The sequence below is a fragment of the Somniosus microcephalus genome, chromosome 26, assembly GCF_052327205.1.
Source record: "Somniosus microcephalus isolate GS21.2 chromosome 26, FLI_Smic_1.0, whole genome shotgun sequence".
Taxonomy (NCBI): domain Eukaryota; kingdom Metazoa; phylum Chordata; class Chondrichthyes; order Squaliformes; family Somniosidae; genus Somniosus; species Somniosus microcephalus.
In genome coordinates, this window is record NC_141012.1 from 32,683,128 (window position 1) to 32,701,255 (window position 18,128).

An 18,128-nucleotide genomic window follows, 5' to 3' on the forward strand; every position below is an offset into this window, starting at 1 on the left:
GAGGTACAGTATAAGCTGCTCAACACATGGAGGTACAGTATAAGCTGCTCAGCACATGGAGGTACAGTATAAGCTGCTCAGCACATGGCGGTACAGTATAAGCTGCTCAGCACATGGAGGTACAGTATAAGCTGCTCAGCACATGGAGGTACAGTATCAGCTGCTCAGCACATGGAGGTACAGTATAAGCTGCTCAGCACATGGAGGTAAAGTATAAGCTGCTCAGCACATGGAGGTACAGTATAAGTTGCTCAGCACATGGAGGTAGAGTATAAGCTGCTCAGCACATGGAGGTACAGTATAAGCTGCTCAGCACATGGAGGTACAGTATAAGCTGCTCAGCACATCAAGGTACAGTATTAAATTACATGACGATTGGTGCCTGAGGGCCAGTGAGCTGTTCTTGTAATACAGAGCGGTTTAGCCCAATCTGATTCAAATCTTCACTTCGAGAGGAGTCAATTTAGAGGTTGAGACGAGATCTTGGACTTCACAGTATCATTGGGGTAAATAACTTTGCAACATGTGTTTAACAATATGCCAGAATTAATTAAGATATTCAGTTGTAACATGAATGAAGCATAATAAGCAAGCGAAGAGCACAGTGCCTTAAATCTGTCTTTGTAGGTGGCAGTTTTTTAAATGTGTATCTCTGGAGATTCTTTTCCACCACTGAACCCAATGTGAGTCGAGCGAGGCTTGATCTAAAAATGAAGATAAGTTAGGAAAATTTGAGCTGTTGCTTGTGAGTCATGACTTTTTAAAACCATCGCCGATTTTAACAATTACTTTGTTGAAACCTTATGCTCCACAGTTCTTTCAGTCTCTTTTAAAAAAGAAATTTGCTAACTTGGCATCCATGTATTTTTTTTTGTCAAAGTACATGTTCTTCATGCAACGCCTAGTGGGACATGTTGCTGCACGGAATTGTTGATTCCGCTTGATGTAGTTGAGCAGTTCAGGGGATTGGAGCAGTGTGGTTGTACTTCAAGGGACGGTTGGATGTGAGGGAGCGATGCATGGAAGTGGTTGATTCCTATGTTTTTGTGGTGCAGCAATAGTTTGGTTTGGTCAAGGTTTGGTTTGGGGATGCTGATGCCTTCAATCTTGATTTTTGTGCTGGTCTTTTTCTTCCTTTTTTATATGGAATGTGTTGGGATATTGTTCATGGAGGAGAGGGGGTCGGTTCTTGTGGGCCACTAGGAAGATTCCTCTGATTATCTGTTAATTTTCTGACTCTGTGGAGGCTGGAGCACACATTCAAATTGATGCAATTCTTACAGGTGTCTTGTGTATTTTGGGGAGGGTGCCATTTGTGAGAACTATGTTAGCCTGAGTGCCGTAGAGTGTTTGTTTGGGGGAGGGAGACTGGGCATATTCTTGTACCTTCTAGGGAACAAGAAAGCAGATCAGCAGACATGGGAGTGGGCCTGGAGGAACTACAACACTAGGCATAGTGTTTGGTCTCCATGGATCCTTGTCCCGATTGGATTGGATGTGCGTGTACGACTTAGATTGTGCTCTTGCGGCTGCAGTTCTGATCATTTTTATCTGTCGTGGGTGGGGGGGGGGGTAAAGGGGTGGAAAGTGGTGGAAATTGATAAGGCGTGGTACGTAGCGTGTGGTTTTGAAGTTACATTATTTTATTTTGTATGAGGAGGTCGTAAATCTGCCTGCTTCCTCTGAATCCTTCTTAGTTAACTAGCAGTCTCATTCCTAGGACACCGCTCCAGGCTTGTGTTTGTGTAGCTGAATGGAGTGCATATAGTTTAGGACAGGTTTGTGGGAAAAGAGGGATAAAGGTTGAAGAGGCGGTAGCCACATTAAAGTATTACAGCACCTTGAGAGTAATGCCAAGTTTGGAAATTGCAAATTGGAATCCATTGTGTAACACTGAATTTCTTTGCAGGTTTAGACAACATCACCTCAGCACTTGTTCACACATGATTTCCATGTGATTTTCCATTTTTCTCTCTGGTTCTTGGCACATTCCTATTTTCTATGACTAGCTGTTCAGATTATCTCTTTGTTTGTATTCTTTCTCACATACAGTTTTTGATCACGCCTAGTAACAAGAGTAGTCCATTCAGTCCCTCGAGCCTGTTTCATCATTTAATTAGATCATGGCTGATCTGTACCTCAACTGGATTTACTCGCCTTGGCTCCATATTCCTTGATACCCTTCCCCGACAAAAATCTCTGTCCCTTCTCCCCATACTCTCTGCCTCTCTCCTGAAACTCTGTAGCGCATTTCAGTTGAAAACTTGCTTGCATGATTTCTACAAAATCTTTTACAATCTGGAGCAGGAAAGGACCATTAGTCTCCTACTGCAAGGGTGAAAAGAGGTTGCTCTCATTGAATGTTGCAAGTGCAAAAATAATGCACTTTTGCACAACTACATTGATTTATTTAAATTGCACCGTCCCCAAGTTGATCATTTTTAACTTGCTATTCTTCTTTGCTCTAATTTAATGCAAATAAAGAAGCCATGTCTTATATTCCGTATTAATAAGGCTATGCCTTGTGGGGAGTGTTGCTAACTTTAGTCAAGAAATCAGAAGTTGGCCTGGATTTTGGATTAATAATAATAGTGAGGTTGTCAGTGCTCACCATTATTATGGAGTAAATTGGGACAGCAACCTCCAGAGTGCGCACATGTGTAGTTAAACGTGGAAATCTGGAAGTTGTGGTCTGAGTAACCCTGCTCCTCCACAGGCTGCGCTATAACAGAACCTCGCCGATAGATTCGGCATTGAAAGACACGCAACGGCGTGAAGTTGGGGTACTTACCCACCAGTTACCCACTAAATACACCAGAAAAAGTTAGGGCTGGTGTTTTTGATGTAAGTGAATTTTTAATGATGTGATAATTACTGCCAAACAACCTCTCTGCCCCAGAAAATTTAATTTGCAAGTACAGAGTATCATTCCTTCAGAACTCAATTAGTGTTGGAGATTTACAAAAAAATGTTTTTAAAGTTTTTCTGTCTGTCTCTTTTATCTCTCTCTCTCTCAATCCATCTGTCTTTCCCAATATTTATTTTGCTTTTTGTACATGATTTAAATCTAATTTATACTTCCTGCTTTATACTTCTTGGTTTGGACTCTGCATGTCTCAGTGAGGATTCATCAATATGATTGGTTGAAGAGCCTTGCTGTTTATTGTCCTGCTCACAGATGTCTTAGATCCCCTGTAACGGGCACGCACTGGATCAGACACCGGATTAGAGAAAGTCAGTGCTCTAAAGCCAGAGAAAACTTTGTGGGCAGCTGTCAGCGAGGTGAACGGTGAGCGCCGTTCCTTCACTGCTGACGGCAACATCCAGGCCATGATGTTAAAAAATAAAGGATGGAAATCTAAAACTGTTCATCATTTAAATACGCCCTTACTTTACAGCTTTAACCACCTGATCTGCAGCCATGGTTACAATTGCTGTCATCATCTGCACCGTGATTTGCTCAACATTAGCAGAGAATGAAAATAATGAGAGTAAGTATTGAAATGATGCAACTGAACTGAATGTCAGCTGTGAATCAGTGGGTAGCACTCCCCTCTGAGGCAGAAGGTTGTGGGTTCAAATCCCACTCCCGAGCACAAAATTCTAAGCTGTACCCTCAGTACTGAGGGAGTGCTGCAGTGGTGGAGGTGCTGTCTTTTGGATGAGGTGTTAAACCGAGGCTCTCTCGGGTGGATGCAAATGATCTCATGGCACTACTTTGAAGAAGAGCAGGTTATCCCCCGTGTACTGGCCAATGTTTAACCCTCAATCAACATACCAAAAACAGATTATCTGGTCTTTATCACACTGCTGTTTGTAGGAACTTGCTGTGTGCAATTGGCTGCTGCGTTTCATACAACAGTGACGACGCTCAAAAGTTGGCTGTAAAGCGCTTTGGGACATCCTGAGGTTGTGAAAGCTGCTGTATAATTGCAAGTCTTTTTCTTTTTCAATCAAGATGCTTAGGAGCAGTGACTGAAAAGAACAATTATTTGACTTTGAGGTGTTATGCGAAGCCCTGAGGAGGTCAAAGCTGTTCTATAAATGCAAGAAATTTCCAGTAACATCCTTTTAAAAACACTTTTGCACCTGTTGTGGATACAGTGCAGCCGGTACAAAGGCAAAGGGGCAGGACTACATCCTCACGCCAGTTTCACGCAGTTTATCCGACATCACTGAGCTGTCACATTAGTTACTTCACTCCCAAAATATATAGCAGTGTCGGTGCAAGGCAGGTTGTTTTTTAGTGTTCTGAAAATGATCTTGTGCATCAGTTGAATTCAGGGCAGAATTGGTTTTCTCTTCCCTTAATTTGTTCTTAATTTCCAAGAATTGTATGTAGGATAACTATCATTAATTGCTTGGTTTAGTGCAAGTGATTAAATCCAGCAAAAGGTATAATTTGCTGATCTTTAAATGTTTAGTATTCTTGACTGTTTGATACTTCTTACTAATGGAGGACGTTTGTGATGAAAACAAAATGAATTCTACTTTGGGGAATAGCTAACTTTAAAAAGGCATCTTGAAATTTTTTCGGGGGAGGTTTACAGGGGATGCTTTTATTAAGTTTGGTGGTCTCCAGCAAGTTTTAAAAAATCGCTGAGAAGCAGGAAGCTACTCAGCTTCAAAATTCACAGACCTTTCTAAATAATGAGAACGAGGATTCAACTTATTACCATTGGTTCATTTATTCGATTTGCAATTTGATAAAGTCAGATGGAAGTTAGGAATATCGGAAAATGTTTAAACATAATCTCACTGAATTGAGGAAATGCAATCTTTTGTGATTTTTTTTGAAGTCCATATTACACTTGGCTAAGTGAGGGAAGATGCTACTGGGGAATGGATCATTTCCAATTTTGGATTTCAAGCGATCACAAGTCAGTTTGTAGCATCGTTCAATGCAGAGTGAAGTCCCAACAAAGTGACTCAGCCCCAAACTCAGAGAGCGCTGGCTATTGTATTGTGGGCTGTTTCCAAGAGTGCCCAGCAAAGAGGGAGGGGAGGGGAGGAGAGTGTGCTGGAAATAGCCGAAGCTGCTCCTTGAGATATCAGGTCAGGCCGGGGCTGGGCAGGTACCAGTCCCAGCTGATTCGTGCATTAGGCCAAGGTCAGACAGAGCCACTGGGTGGGGATTGGGGGAGAGGAGGAGAGGAGGGAGGGGAGGAGCTAGAATGGGTGCCCAGGAGTTCAGCGTAACAATTATTGCTGAATTTTAAGATGAAATGAAATAAAAATTAAAATGTAGCTGACCTGAGTGGGACTATTTGCTAATATATTAAGAGAAAACTTGAAGTTTTAAATGCAGCCGATTCTGGCGGAGGCTGCCTAGAGGTCTCGAATGTAAAAACATGACTTAGTATTTAATTTTGCAGGTGAGAAGGGATGCAGGAGGCTGAATGATAGCAAATTTTTTTTTAAATTAACTGTTTTAAAAAAAAGTTGAAATCCATGTATGTTCCCTGAAGTAAAACCAAGATGGCTGACAGTCTCTGACAATTTCCAGAAACCTAGGGACTAGAGCTTGTGATGTTCCATCTGGGAACTTTGGAACATTAGGCCATTGGGACGTCCTGAGGTCATGAAAGGCGCTATATAAATGCAAGTCTTTCTTTTCTTTCTAATGATGTAAGTGTGCAGTAGGCGTTCGGCTCGGAGCTTCTAACTTAGTAATGGGAAATCCATCAGCAGTGAGGCAAAACAAGAATTGGGCTGAGGGACTAAGTTCATTAGGGGGATGTTAAATTACCTTTTTAGAGAGTGTGAGAGTGTTATTGTAGAGAGAGCCTCCCAACTGGTTTATCTGTTCTGGTATTAAAAGTAGGGAGAATATATTTTCCCTCAGTTGTAATTTATTGACCAATAATGTTCCTCACATGAATGTGTAATTTGGGTAAATCTGTGTTTTAGTATTTCAGTAATTTTATGATATAAGCATAAGCCTACAACTTGCTATCACCTACATTATTTAAATGTTGTTCGCTGTCTGCTAAAATCAGGTCTGATAATGTAATTGTAATTGTCCCGGATTGGCAGCCTAAAGGTCATGAGTTCAAATCCCATTATGTCAAGTCATGAAATTGAATTGAATAAATTTGGTCATTTGTGGCTGGTCACCCATGCTGAACATGAGTCACCCTAGTCACTCGTGTTCAGCACCTTCTGTGAGACTTCTACGTTGGCCCAGGTTTTAAAGTGTATCATACCAAACCTATCTGATGACTTCCCTAATGTAACATACCCTGTGAGTAGTAATAACTGAAGAAAAGTGAAATTCTGATGCCCTGACTTTTGCACAAAACTTGGTAAAATCAAGACAACCTGAATGAAGTGATATTGTTTTCAAATACTGAATATGCTCTTTATCCATTTTTAAAAAAACAGCAAGTGAGCATAAAAACCAGATTGCTACATCTGGCAAACAGGGGGTGCTGACGTGTGTCGCCCCTTTCAGAGCTGAAGATGAGGAAATTACTGTGTCCTGGAGAAAAAAATCTGCAGAAATTTGCCACGTATATTTCAACAAGGAAACCAACTGTGGTGGATGGCAGTATGATGCAGCTAAAGGAAACATAACTTTAACTATCCCAAAATTAAGTTTATCCGATACTGGAAGATATACCTGCGGCATCTTCACTAAATTTTATACCCATAAATGCTACATTGATCTGGATGTAAAAGTTGGTAAGTTCTTTTTTCATAAATATTGAGTGATAGCTTAAGGTTTATATTTCAGGAGGTGTTAGCCCATTGTTAGAAATCAGGGGTGTTCAAAATGTATATGGTTTTGCGGATAAAACTGTGACGCAAGTAATGCTGTACTTACATGATTTTATTAGAACTAGAGACAGAAAGTCTCTCAGACTCGTCTCAGAATAATTAGATAGATGCGTAGAATCTGCCTGTGTTTTGGTTCCCTGCGAATGTTATATCATTCTGCAGTGTGACGGTCATAAATAATCTTGTTTTCAAGTTAGGATTTCAACCTTGTTTATTTTTCTCTAATTTGACCAACCAAGGCCCAGTGTTATATTTCTTCCATTACTGCTAATAACCATATTATAATGCTAAGTTAGGATTTTGACTTTGTTTAACAAAACTGTTTTAAAATTCAAAAGAACCAGTGTATGAGAATAGAATAGAAGATATCTTTGGGAATTTAACGATTCATTCCATGGTACAATAGTCTGATAATGAAATAGTTTTGCATAGCTAAAGCTGCATGAACAGCATGAACATAAATAACTGATAACAAGCAGTTACAAACATCTGATGGCCAAGAATGGCATGTCCGACTCTAAACTAGGGAACGCAGAGACAAGAGAGATAAGACATGAATTCCAAAGGAAGAACCTTCTCAAAGATTAATCAATAAGACAAATTGAATGAGGTAATGAGAACCCCTTTTGGAGAGGGCTTTCATCCAAGAACCAAGATAAAGAACTTGAGCTGTCATTGGGTGATGAGGATTTAGAGGAACCTCTATAGATTAAATGGTCTTGTCAATAACTTGGCCTCAGGCCGACCCCTAAAAAGAGAATAAAAATGACATCCCAATGACTTGCCCACACAGATGGTGGCGGGGAGTATCAAACAGAAGTTGGGCCGGCTGAACGCTCTTTTGAGAATGATCCCATGCTCACCATCGAAGACTCTAGAACGACAGGCAGAGAGGCCGGAAGCCAGAAAACTGTTCACGCCCTTCAGCCGCCTATCCGATCGGGACCGGCACCAGCAGCTCCTGAAGGTCGTATATTTTTGCTGTATAACTAGCATGTTATATTCTGTCTTAAACTCTGATTAAACACAACCTACCATATTGGTTTGCAGTCAATCCTGATTATTTGAAAGACTAGAAATAAGTTTATAATTGGCCAAAATCTCTACGCCGTTTGGGGGCTTAATTCAAACCAGGTCTCCAATAAGTGGGGTAGTGAATATTGGGCCAGTGTCCTGGGATGATAAAGTAGTTAATAGATTTGGCGACTTTCAAATAACCTAGTTCTAGAATCTTTCTGACTGACTTGGGTTGTGACTTTTTAATATTTGGCAAACATTTTCTTTTGGTGAATGAAAATCCATCCCTTTACTTGTCCTCTAGACATTGACTTATGATGGGATCCAGTTGCACAGGTCAGTTACTCCACTGAGAACTGGACTGTATTTATGGCCTCCTCCCTAAGCTTGAACACTGTTACCAATTGTTGCATGTCATGATGCTGAGCTCTTTTTCCGCCGCCTTTTTCTCCGTGCCCACCTCTTTGGCCAGGATTCTTCCCCCCGCATGGCTGACCCTTTCTCCCACTTTCAGAATTCTCGATCTACCTGGACCCCTCCCTCTGGCCTCTTAACCTCTCTAGATCTTTTCATTGCAAACTGCCGGCGTGACATCGGCCGTCTCCATTTCTCTGCTCTCCTCATTCACTCCAACCTACCTCCCTCTGAACTTTCAGCACTCCATTCTCTCAGAATCAACCCTAACGTTGTCATTAAACCTGCTGACAAGGGTGGTGCTGTTGTTATTTGGCGAACCGATGTCTACGTCACGGAAGCAGAACGCCAACTCTCTGACACCTCCTCCTACCTCCGCCTGGACCATGACCCCACTACCGAACATCAAGCCACCATTTCCAAGATGGTCACTGACCTCATCTCCTCTGGAGATCTTCCCCCCATGGCCGCCAACCTCATAGTTCCCCAACCCCGCACAGCCCGCTTCTACCTCCTTCCCAAGATCCACAAACAGGACTGCCTTGGTAGACCCATCGTTTCAGCCTGTTCTTGCCCCACGGAACTTATCTCTTCCTATCTCAACCCTACAAAAGATCAGAATGTCAAGCGCAAATCGAGTTTCCGCAATCTTTGCGCTAGTTTTTAAAACATTGCGCTAGAAGCCAGTCCCACCCACCAAACTGACCGTGCCCCCAGAATGAATTAATCACCATTGCGGGTTTCCAGTGATGGCACCTGTTTTCAGGCCTTTGGGGAGGTCCTTAAAATTAAGCTGATTCTTTTGGGCACCAGTTCACTAATAGGCACGTTCTAAAAGCTTTTCAGTATTTTTTTAAAATTTACTAATACACCAATATCACTAACAAATGGTTCTGTATAGTTTTTTAAAGTCATTTTCAGTTATTTAAAATGGAATTACTCACAGGTGGTGGACTAGACACTCATTAAAAATGTTTATTTTTTGTGATAGCCAGATTTTCAGATGAATTAGTCAAACTGCTCCAAGGTACCACTCTTAGATATGTCAAGGAATACTTTTTTTTTAAATCCAAAAAAAATTGACTTCTGAAACGTTGGTTCAGGGCAGATTTTGTGTTCGGTGATGTGCAAATGAATTAGAGCAGAAACTTGAGGGGGAAAAGAAACGCTTCTCACAATTTGCACAATTTTGGGTGCAATCGCCAGATCGCTGATTGCACCCAAAGTGGAAACTCTACCCCTCAGAAATGTCTGGTCCTTGGCTGGTTGGACTAGCCACCTGTGGAATGCTATTAGCCAGAGTTGTAAATGTGGGTTGTGAGGTTGGATTAACGTTCAGAATTGTCTAGGATTCTCTAAAGTTGCTTAATTTGCCTCTGAGTGGGGGAGGAAACTTCACAAAGTTTATTTTTTCGAGCGTTCACCGTGAGCGATATTTCTTCCAGAGAATGAATGGGTTAAATAGAGTACATGTTGGAACAGTTTGTACATGGGTTGCATGGAGAGGGACGCAATGGATTTTTCTCCTTCCATACTTTTATTGTGCTTCATTTTAAGTATTCCTTTATAAAGCTTGAACTGCTACTTTAGCAGTTCAAATGAATTGTTCTAGGTAATCCTGTCTCAAAAGTGTCCATCCTCTTTTTATTATAGACTCAAGTAAAGGCAGGCGTGGATCCAATGGAATCTGTATAAAAGCAGGTGAGTACATCAGCCTGACTGGGCTTGGCTCATTTTTTTAACACAACAAAAATGTGCTGTTGAGCCAGTGGATAACTATTCAATTCTTGGATGAAGTCAAAACCCTACAAAGTAAAGGATATATAACCAGACAATAGTCTTACAGGGATGGGGGTGGGGGTGGGGGTGGGGTGGGGATGTTCAGATTATGTAAACTGATAGGCTGAAGCTTGGGTAGATCAGAAGTCTCTCATGACTCCCAACTATTGCCCTCATGATCACACTAATTAAAGTATCTTTTCACATGTTCTGCTCTGGACCTCGTGGTTGTATCTTTCCTCTGTTTTGTCATTAGTGGATACTGATAATTGATTTCCATATTGTTGATTTTCAATTAGATCCACATTGAAGTATCTGAAATTATAATGTGATCAGTGTTTGATTTCCACAAAGTAATGCACTGATTATTCAAGTTCAAAATGTCTATGTAAATCAAATTGTGGCCCAATTTCACAATTACTCCAGAATTACACTTTTGCTGCATTGAAGAATCATAGAATTTTACAGTTCAGAAGGATATCATTCAGCCCAACACAGTTTTGATAACTCTAGAATCTGAGAGTGAGCTCCTCACTGTTACATAGCAACAGAATGCAGAACCTTGCTTTGGAAAGTTCACCTTTGAACTGCAGTCCTGTAAATGACATCAAACCAAAATGGTTATTTGTTAAATTGTACAGTTAATATGTGAACCTATTTTTTCACTGTTTTTATTGAATTTTAGCTCTTTTAAGGTGATCCTTCCCCCACCTGCACCATTCCCTTACTGAGACCCATCTTTGCCTATTGAACAGCACCACTCTAAGAGCTTCCCAGGTTGATTCATCAACCCAATCTCTGGAAATACCCTCACTACACCTGATCTGACATTCCAGTTGAGACTAGGGTGGGATTGTAAAGAATTGTAGCATCAATCTTCAGTTCTATTGGTAATTACTTACATGGTTTAGATATAAAAATAACCTGCATCTGTATTTTCATGTTTAATTTTTTTTAGGTCCGATATTTCTGTTACTTCCACTTGCTGTGGTCATTTGGAGTTTTCCATTCATTTCGCTGTGGGACAGCAAGGCAGAGATGTGAAAACGTGCAATTCACCAAGAAATTGTGTGCTCCAATTAATGTTCGGAGTGCAATACAAGAAATCAGAGAATGTGTATTTGCAAAGCATTCTCCAACTTAATCTCAATTAAAGTAACCTAAAAAAATGTAAACAGTGACATTTATTTCTGTTATCTGTTACCTGGTTTATGCGCCATGTGTTAAACATTGAAAGCCTGATACATTAGAGCATATAATCGAATTTGATGGGGATTATCCCATCCATTTAACCCATTGTAATTTTGTGTATCCCAACAATATTGTGAATTGTTCTATGCATTTCCCTAACTTAAAAACCATGACTAGAGATTTTACTCAGCTTTTTATATTTGATTACGCTCCTGTGAAGTGTCTTGGGACATTTTACTATGTTAAAGGCGCTATAATGTTTCCTACATCACAATAGTGACTATGCTTCAAAGTACTTAATTGGCTAAAGGGCTTTGGGACATCCTGAAGTCGTGAAAGGCACTATATAAATGCAAGTCTTTCTTTCTATAAGGCGCAACAAGGAATAAAGTGATTTTGGATACCGAAAAGGCCTTTCAAGGTTTCTGCATTGTCTGAGGAGGAAACGAAAGTGTTTTTGGTTCATTCGAGTTCAATGTGTAATTCTTCCTTTTATTTCCCCTTGCGGCCAACCTCTGATTTTTTTGTAGTCAGCTCCTTAAAATGCAAAAGGTTTATTTTACAACTGCTGACCATAAAGTAGTAGAAAAGCTGAGCTGAAAGATGGTGTCTTGGAGCTCCTTTTTTCAGCTTTGAAATATTTATTTGAGGCGTACAGAACCAAAAGCATGGAGAAGTCACTGTGCATCGACAACATTAGTAGTTTGGTTTGTAAGGGATGGGACCTGCATTCTGACATTAGTTAACATCAGACTTCAGAATTAGAGTTTGTATTAGCAGAATTGAATTGGCTGAAGACTGGCTTCTGTGATGGTGGGGACCTCAGGAGAAGGCTGATATAGATCATCCACTCGGCACTTCTGGCTGAAGATGGTTGCAAATGCTTCAGCCTTGTCTGTAGCACTCACGTGCTGGGCTCGACCATCATTGAAGATGGGGATATTCATGGAGCCTCCTCCTCCTGTTAGTTGTCGACTGGATGTGGCAGGCCTGCGGAGCTTTGATCTGATCCGTTGATTGTGGAATTGCATAGCCCTGTCTATAGCATGCTGCTTCGGCTTTTTAGCATGCATGTATTGCAGCTGTGTTGCAGCTTCCCCAAGTTGGCACCACATTTTTAGGGACACCTGATGCTGCTCCTGGCATGTTCTTCTGTACTCCTTATTGAACCAGGGTTGGTCCCCTGGCTTGATGGTAATGATAGAGTGAGGGATATGCCAGGCCATGAGGTTACAATTCTGCTGTTGCTGATGGCCCACAGCGCCTCATGGATGCCCAGTTTTGAGCTGCTAGATCTGTTCTGAATCTATCCCATTTAGCATGGTGGTAGTGTCAGACAACACGATGGAGGGCGTCCTTGTCGTGAAGACAGGACTTCATCTCCACAATGACTGTGCGGTGGTCACTGCTACCAATATGGTCATGGACAGATGCATCTGTGACAGGTAGATTGGTGAGGACGAGGTCAAGTAGGTTTTTCTTTTGTGTTGGTTCTCTCAATACCTGTCGCATGACTCAGCCAGCTCGGTCAGAAGTTGTGCTACCGAACCAGTTTTGGTGATGGACATTGAAGTCTCCCACCCAGAGTACATTCTGTGCCCTTGCTGCTCTCAGTGCTTCTTCCAAGTGGTGTTCAAGATGGCGGAGTACTGATTCATCAGCTGAGGGAGGGCGGTATGTGGTAATCAGCAGGAGGTTTCCTTGCCTATGTTTGACCTGAAGCCATGAGACTTCATGGGGTCAGGAGTCAATGTTGAGGACTCCCAGGGCCACTCCTTCCCGACTGTATACCACTGTGCCACCCAGCCCCCCCTCCGTTGGGTCTGTCCTGCCGGTGGAACAGGACATACCCAGGGATGGTGATGGAGGAGTTTGGGACGTTGGCTGAAAGGTATGATCCTGTAAGACAATGTCATGGTGTTGCATGACTAGTCTGTGGGACAGCTCTCCCAATTTTGGCACAAGTCCCCAGATGTTGGTGAGGAGGACTTTGCAGGGTTGACTGGGCTGGGTGTGCTGTTGACGTGTCCGTAGCCGGTGCCGAGGTCAACGCCGGGTGGTCCGTCCGGTTTCATTCTTATTATGAAGTAAATGAAGGATGCTAATAAAGCCTTAAAGTTTCAAATCTTTGCTCCCACTGCCACTTTTCCTGACTTTAGTCTCATATACGTCATTTTCCCTTCCCATCATCTTGAGCTTCTTGTGTACAATTCCTTTTCACCTGCCTGCAATTGGCTACGTTCTGGTTTCCTTCAATCACCTCACAAAGCATCGTGGGTTCCTCTTGTGCATGTATGCGATGCTTCAGCACATGGGCAGAAAAGCTGTCCGCGTAATACTTTGTGGGACAACTAAAAATGTTCCAGCCACAGCAAGTATTGGTGCGATCCCGGGAATAGCACTGACGAAGCCCTGATACACTGAGTGCCCTCTGCAAAAGCGGATGTTTAGCAACCATGGGCGTAAAAAAGTCACATTGTACAATATTAGAGAGCCTGTTGTACTTTATAAGACGTCAGGAACTAAGAAACAATAGCAAACACTCTGGAGGGTTTAACCTAAATTGAGTGATGGAGGATAATCTTATAATAGAAATATTTCACTGATTTGATGTGCACTGTGGAGACAGTGTTGTGTACTGTGCAATGGGACTGTGGGCAAATTCAACACAGCCGCTTTAACCAAGGTGAGGCCACCTCCACTGTGACACTCCCTGTGCGGTAGTTTATAATTTCACCTGCCACCTCAGTGGCATTGCAGGATGTTATTTTCCTTTTACTGAACAATTTGGAGCTTAGTTTTCTTTCAAGAATGGCAATAACATTGAAATAGACAATAAATTGGTCCAATGAAAAAGTCAAGCCGTTTAAAAAACCCTATAAATCCGAGCATACTGTGGCACATCGACACTCAGCATGAGCACCTCTCCAGATCACAACCTGGCGAGCAAATCGGAAAAGAGTGAAAGTAAAGAAATTAAAAGGCAATCCCACCCTTAGTGGTGCCTTTTAATAATGGAGCAGATACAATGTCAACTGTGATAATGTCAAGCTGAGGCCTGATAATATCACTGTGGGAGTTGGGCTTTGAGAAATGTGTGGAAGCTGAATTGTCCAAATAGTTAAAAGGTGGATTCCAGGGGTTCAGTGGTGTGGAGATCATGGGAATGGATGAGCAGCCCAGAGGTCGTGAGTTCAAATCCTACCATGGCAAATTGTGAAATTGAATTCAATAAATCTGTTTTTCAGTGACTGGGGGAAAATTGACTGTGAAGGCTATGGTTAAGCATTGTTATAAAAATTCAATTGGTTGACTAAAGTCCTTCAGGAAAGGGAAACATGCCATCCTTGCACGTTCTGCAACTCCAGTCTTAATACCCTCTGAATTGGAATAATCACTAAAGACTGAAGTGGCTGAAGAAGATGGGCCATCTTCAGCCACTCTGAGCAATTAGGGATGGTTAATGAATATAACATGACTTGTGGTGGTAAATGAAAAGAAACAGCTGGAAATCTAAAACAGCAGAAAATTGTGGAAATACACAGCAGGCCAGTCAGCATCTGAAAGGGAAAAGATAAGTTAGGACAAGTCGATCTCTTCCTGCTCATGAGATGAGATATGCACTTACAGTGCTCAGTGAAACCGCAGTGCTTCAACAACTGGGTCATTTCAAACGTGTATATTAATTCAACTCAATCACACTCGAACACCACCAAGAAAATTTGAGTGTTGAATGAATGTCTCACTATTCAACAGAAAAAAAACCCTGAAGGATGTTAAAATTCCAATTAACTTTTTGTATTCATTGTCAAATAACTACAACAACAACTTGCATTTATATAGCAATTGAATGTAGAAAAACATCCCAAGGCTTCACAGTAACAAAATCAGCCAAATGTTGACACCAATTGACTACAAATAGCGAGACTCTGAAGTGTTACTAATAAATAATAGAATTCACTTATAAAGTCATAAAAATAAAGAGTAAGGCTGATAGTAAGTAAGCACACGTGACCCAAGCCTTTAACTCATCAAGGAACTATTTCCTTTGTTTTTACCCAGCTGAAAGTCAGAGTTAGTACAAAAAACCTGGGGCAAAAACTGGGTAAATCTCCCCACACTTAACTGGCACATCAGTAGACTTTTCAACCAGCACAAAGGAAAAGTCATTCGTCTGTGCAGACGTACTTCCCCATACCCCCCCTGACCCACTCGAGTGAAGCACCTCACCTTGTCTTAAGGTGCTCTTAACAGGCATTCCTAAAACACAGGCATTACTGAAAAATGTACGTGTGTGTGAGAGAGGGAAGTAACAGATAAAAGACAGAAATTTTGACTGCTATTTGGTTATGGAGGGAGCACGTTCCTGTAGAATTGTTTTTTCTACTAGTAGATGGCAGAAGTTGTAATATAAGGGACAATTCCAGAATTGTTCACAGTGCAAAATCACCATCCAGTAGAAGTCATATAGCATGATTAAAAGTAACCTTTCCAAAGTATTCAGATCCATTTTTGCTTCTTAAAGGAAAGGGAACATGGTGATCTTTTTCCACCTTGAGTTTGAGCGCATATTTTACTTTGATATTTTTCCTTGTAAGATATTACCAGTGGCTTAGGTCTCAGCAGTAAAGCAGAGAATGAAGGAATTCTGTAAAGAACATCAACAAAATCTGACAGTAATGACGACATAAGCAGCTATATTCAACACAATTTATTAATAATGTGAAACAATTTATTAATTTTTTTTGTTTTATTATTAAGCATTGAGGGAAAAATACACACATTGTAATGCTTGATCTCAGTGCTTACTTTTAATTCTCAGATTTAAGCAACTAGATTATCATATTCTGCCCAGTCATGGATAACCTTATGAATATAAGAACAGTTGTAGGCCACTCAGCCCCTCGAGCCTGCTCTGCCATTCAATTAGATCATGGTTGATCTGTACCTCAACTCTATTTACCCACCTTAGATCCATCTTCCATGATATCCTTAAAAAACTATCAATCTCAGTCTTAAAAGCTTGAAACCTTCTTCCTTCCTTGTGTCTCTGACTGCCCTACTGTTTTTCACCAGCACTCTTGTGCCTCCTATAGTACAAAATGCTTAAGATCAGGTTAAGGTCACTTGGCATAGAAAGTCATATATCCAAATTTGCCGATGACACAAACATGGGTGGCATTGTAGGCAGTGTAGATGGAAGCATAAATTTACAAAGGGATATCGACAGATTAACTGAATGGGCAAAGCTGTGGCAAATAAATTTCAATGTGGGCAAATGTGAGGTCATCCACTTTAGACGTAAAAAGGATATGTAGAAATTAAAAGGGGGTATATATATACTAGGGTTATTGTCTCTACCCAGTCAGAAGTCTCTGAGCCGCTCCAGAGCCCCGTGAGGTTTTGAATCGCTCCCCTTTCCTGGTTCTGACCGCCGGTCTTATTCAGTAGCGATGTAGACAAAATGTGACTCGTGGTTGAGTGCAAAACAGACCAGTATTTATTGAAATAAAAAGAAATAAATTGAAAATAATCAAAACAGCACACCTATGCTGCATACAGCGCTTTTACTTAACACAGTACACTTATGCTTACTACAGCCCTCTTTGGCTTCGTACAACACTCTTTTACTTAAATGCAGCACTTTTAACTAGTTCAGCACACTTTTAATACAGTACACTTTGCTTACTACAGCACCTTTGCTTAGTACAACACTTTTACTTAATAGGGGAGGAGAAAACGGACACAACGAGGGAAAATTGACTTAAATTACAATTTAACAAAAATTCCCCTTAATTCCTACCCCTAATACCTATCTAGGTTGCCTTGTGATGGGCCAGAAAAGTTTTATGCTCCCCAGTGAATGCCTGCTCCGTGCCCTTGCAGTCTTAGATTCTTCACCACCCCGAAGTAGAGATACCCCAGTATTTAAAAGTAACTGCTGGTATTCAACTCCTCTTGGGCGGGCTTGCTGCTTGTAGACAGGGCACAGAGGCGAGGCTGCAGAGAGAGAGAGAGATGGCTCCCTGAGAGGCTATTTTATACCCCATTGGGAGCCATTATCTTCGCGCCCAAATCCGGATGTATCTGGGCTATACAAAAGGGAATCTAACTGTCCCCATTGTCTGTGATGGGTTTGGATGAATTACCCATTCGTTTAAACTGGTATTCGCTCAGTGTAAATATATCTCCAGTGCTGGACAAACGAATAGTCAATAGCACTAAATGGTTTGTAAACAAACCATTGTCCTGTGGTCAGTGCAACTGCAATTGATTGACAGTCTTAAGTACTTAATTTCATAAATCAACATTGTACAGCATTTCTGTAAACAGAGTTCTTTGATTGACAGTTTGAATACCTCATTACTTCAGAGGCTGTTTTTTTGAAAAATCCTTTGTCAGCCATCTTTGATTTTCCTTCCACACACGCACAGGCTGTGTTGTGTCTTTTGCCACGAGGCCGGACAGCCATCTTTGATTTTCCTTTTTCACATACACACAGGCTGCCTTTTCTTCTGCCACGAGGTCTGATGACCATTTTGATGCCCTGGATATTTAAAGGTATATTCTACCCAGGTTTTCTTTAATCAAAAATATAATCTTTGGAGCTGTAGAAAATTTTGAAATTCTTGCGAAACCCTACAGATAGAACAGGATACTTTCTAAATGGTGAAAGGCTGAAAATAGTGGAGGTCCAAAGAGACTTGGGGGTTCAGGTACATAGATAATTAAAATGTCAAGACCAGGGCCAGAAAATAATCAAAAAGGCTAATAGAATGCTGGCCTTTATATCTAGAGGACTAGAGTACAAGGGGTTAGAAGTTATGCTGCAGCTGTACAAAACCCTGGTTAGACCACACCTGGAGCACTGTGAGCAGTTCTGGGCACCACACTTTAGGAAGGATATATTGGCCTTGGAGGGAGTGCAGTGTCAGTTTACCAGAATG

At 41.3% G+C, this 18,128-nt stretch overlaps 1 protein-coding gene across 1 annotated transcript; it reads left to right on the forward strand.

Annotated features, from left to right (window-relative positions):
• The first annotated feature begins 363 nt into the window (after positions 1-363).
• LOC147100387 (uncharacterized) lies at positions 364-11,589 on the forward strand. The gene is made up of 6 exons (XM_085968047.1): positions 364-506; positions 3,399-3,491; positions 6,385-6,684; positions 7,574-7,747; positions 9,865-9,912; positions 10,949-11,589. The coding sequence occupies exons 2-6, from the start codon at positions 3,422-3,424 to the stop codon at positions 11,032-11,034; spliced, it is 678 nt and encodes a 225-aa protein (XP_085824173.1). The 5' UTR covers positions 364-506; positions 3,399-3,421; the 3' UTR covers positions 11,035-11,589.
• Positions 11,590-18,128: the final 6,539 nt, after the last annotated feature.

What these genes read in the sequence shown, in the direction of transcription:
- LOC147100387 (XM_085968047.1), top strand. Translation starts at nt 3,422, where the DNA reads ATGGTTACAATTGCTGTCATCATCTGCACCGTGATTTGCTCAACATTA. An exon ending in TGATCTGGATGTAAAAGTTG is followed by an intron (nt 6,685 to 7,573) that starts GTAAGTTCTTTT and finishes TTGCCCACACAG; the next exon opens with ATGGTGGCGGGGAGTATCAA. An exon ending in TGGAATCTGTATAAAAGCAG is followed by an intron (nt 9,913 to 10,948) that starts GTGAGTACATCA and finishes AATTTTTTTTAG; the next exon opens with GTCCGATATTTCTGTTACTT.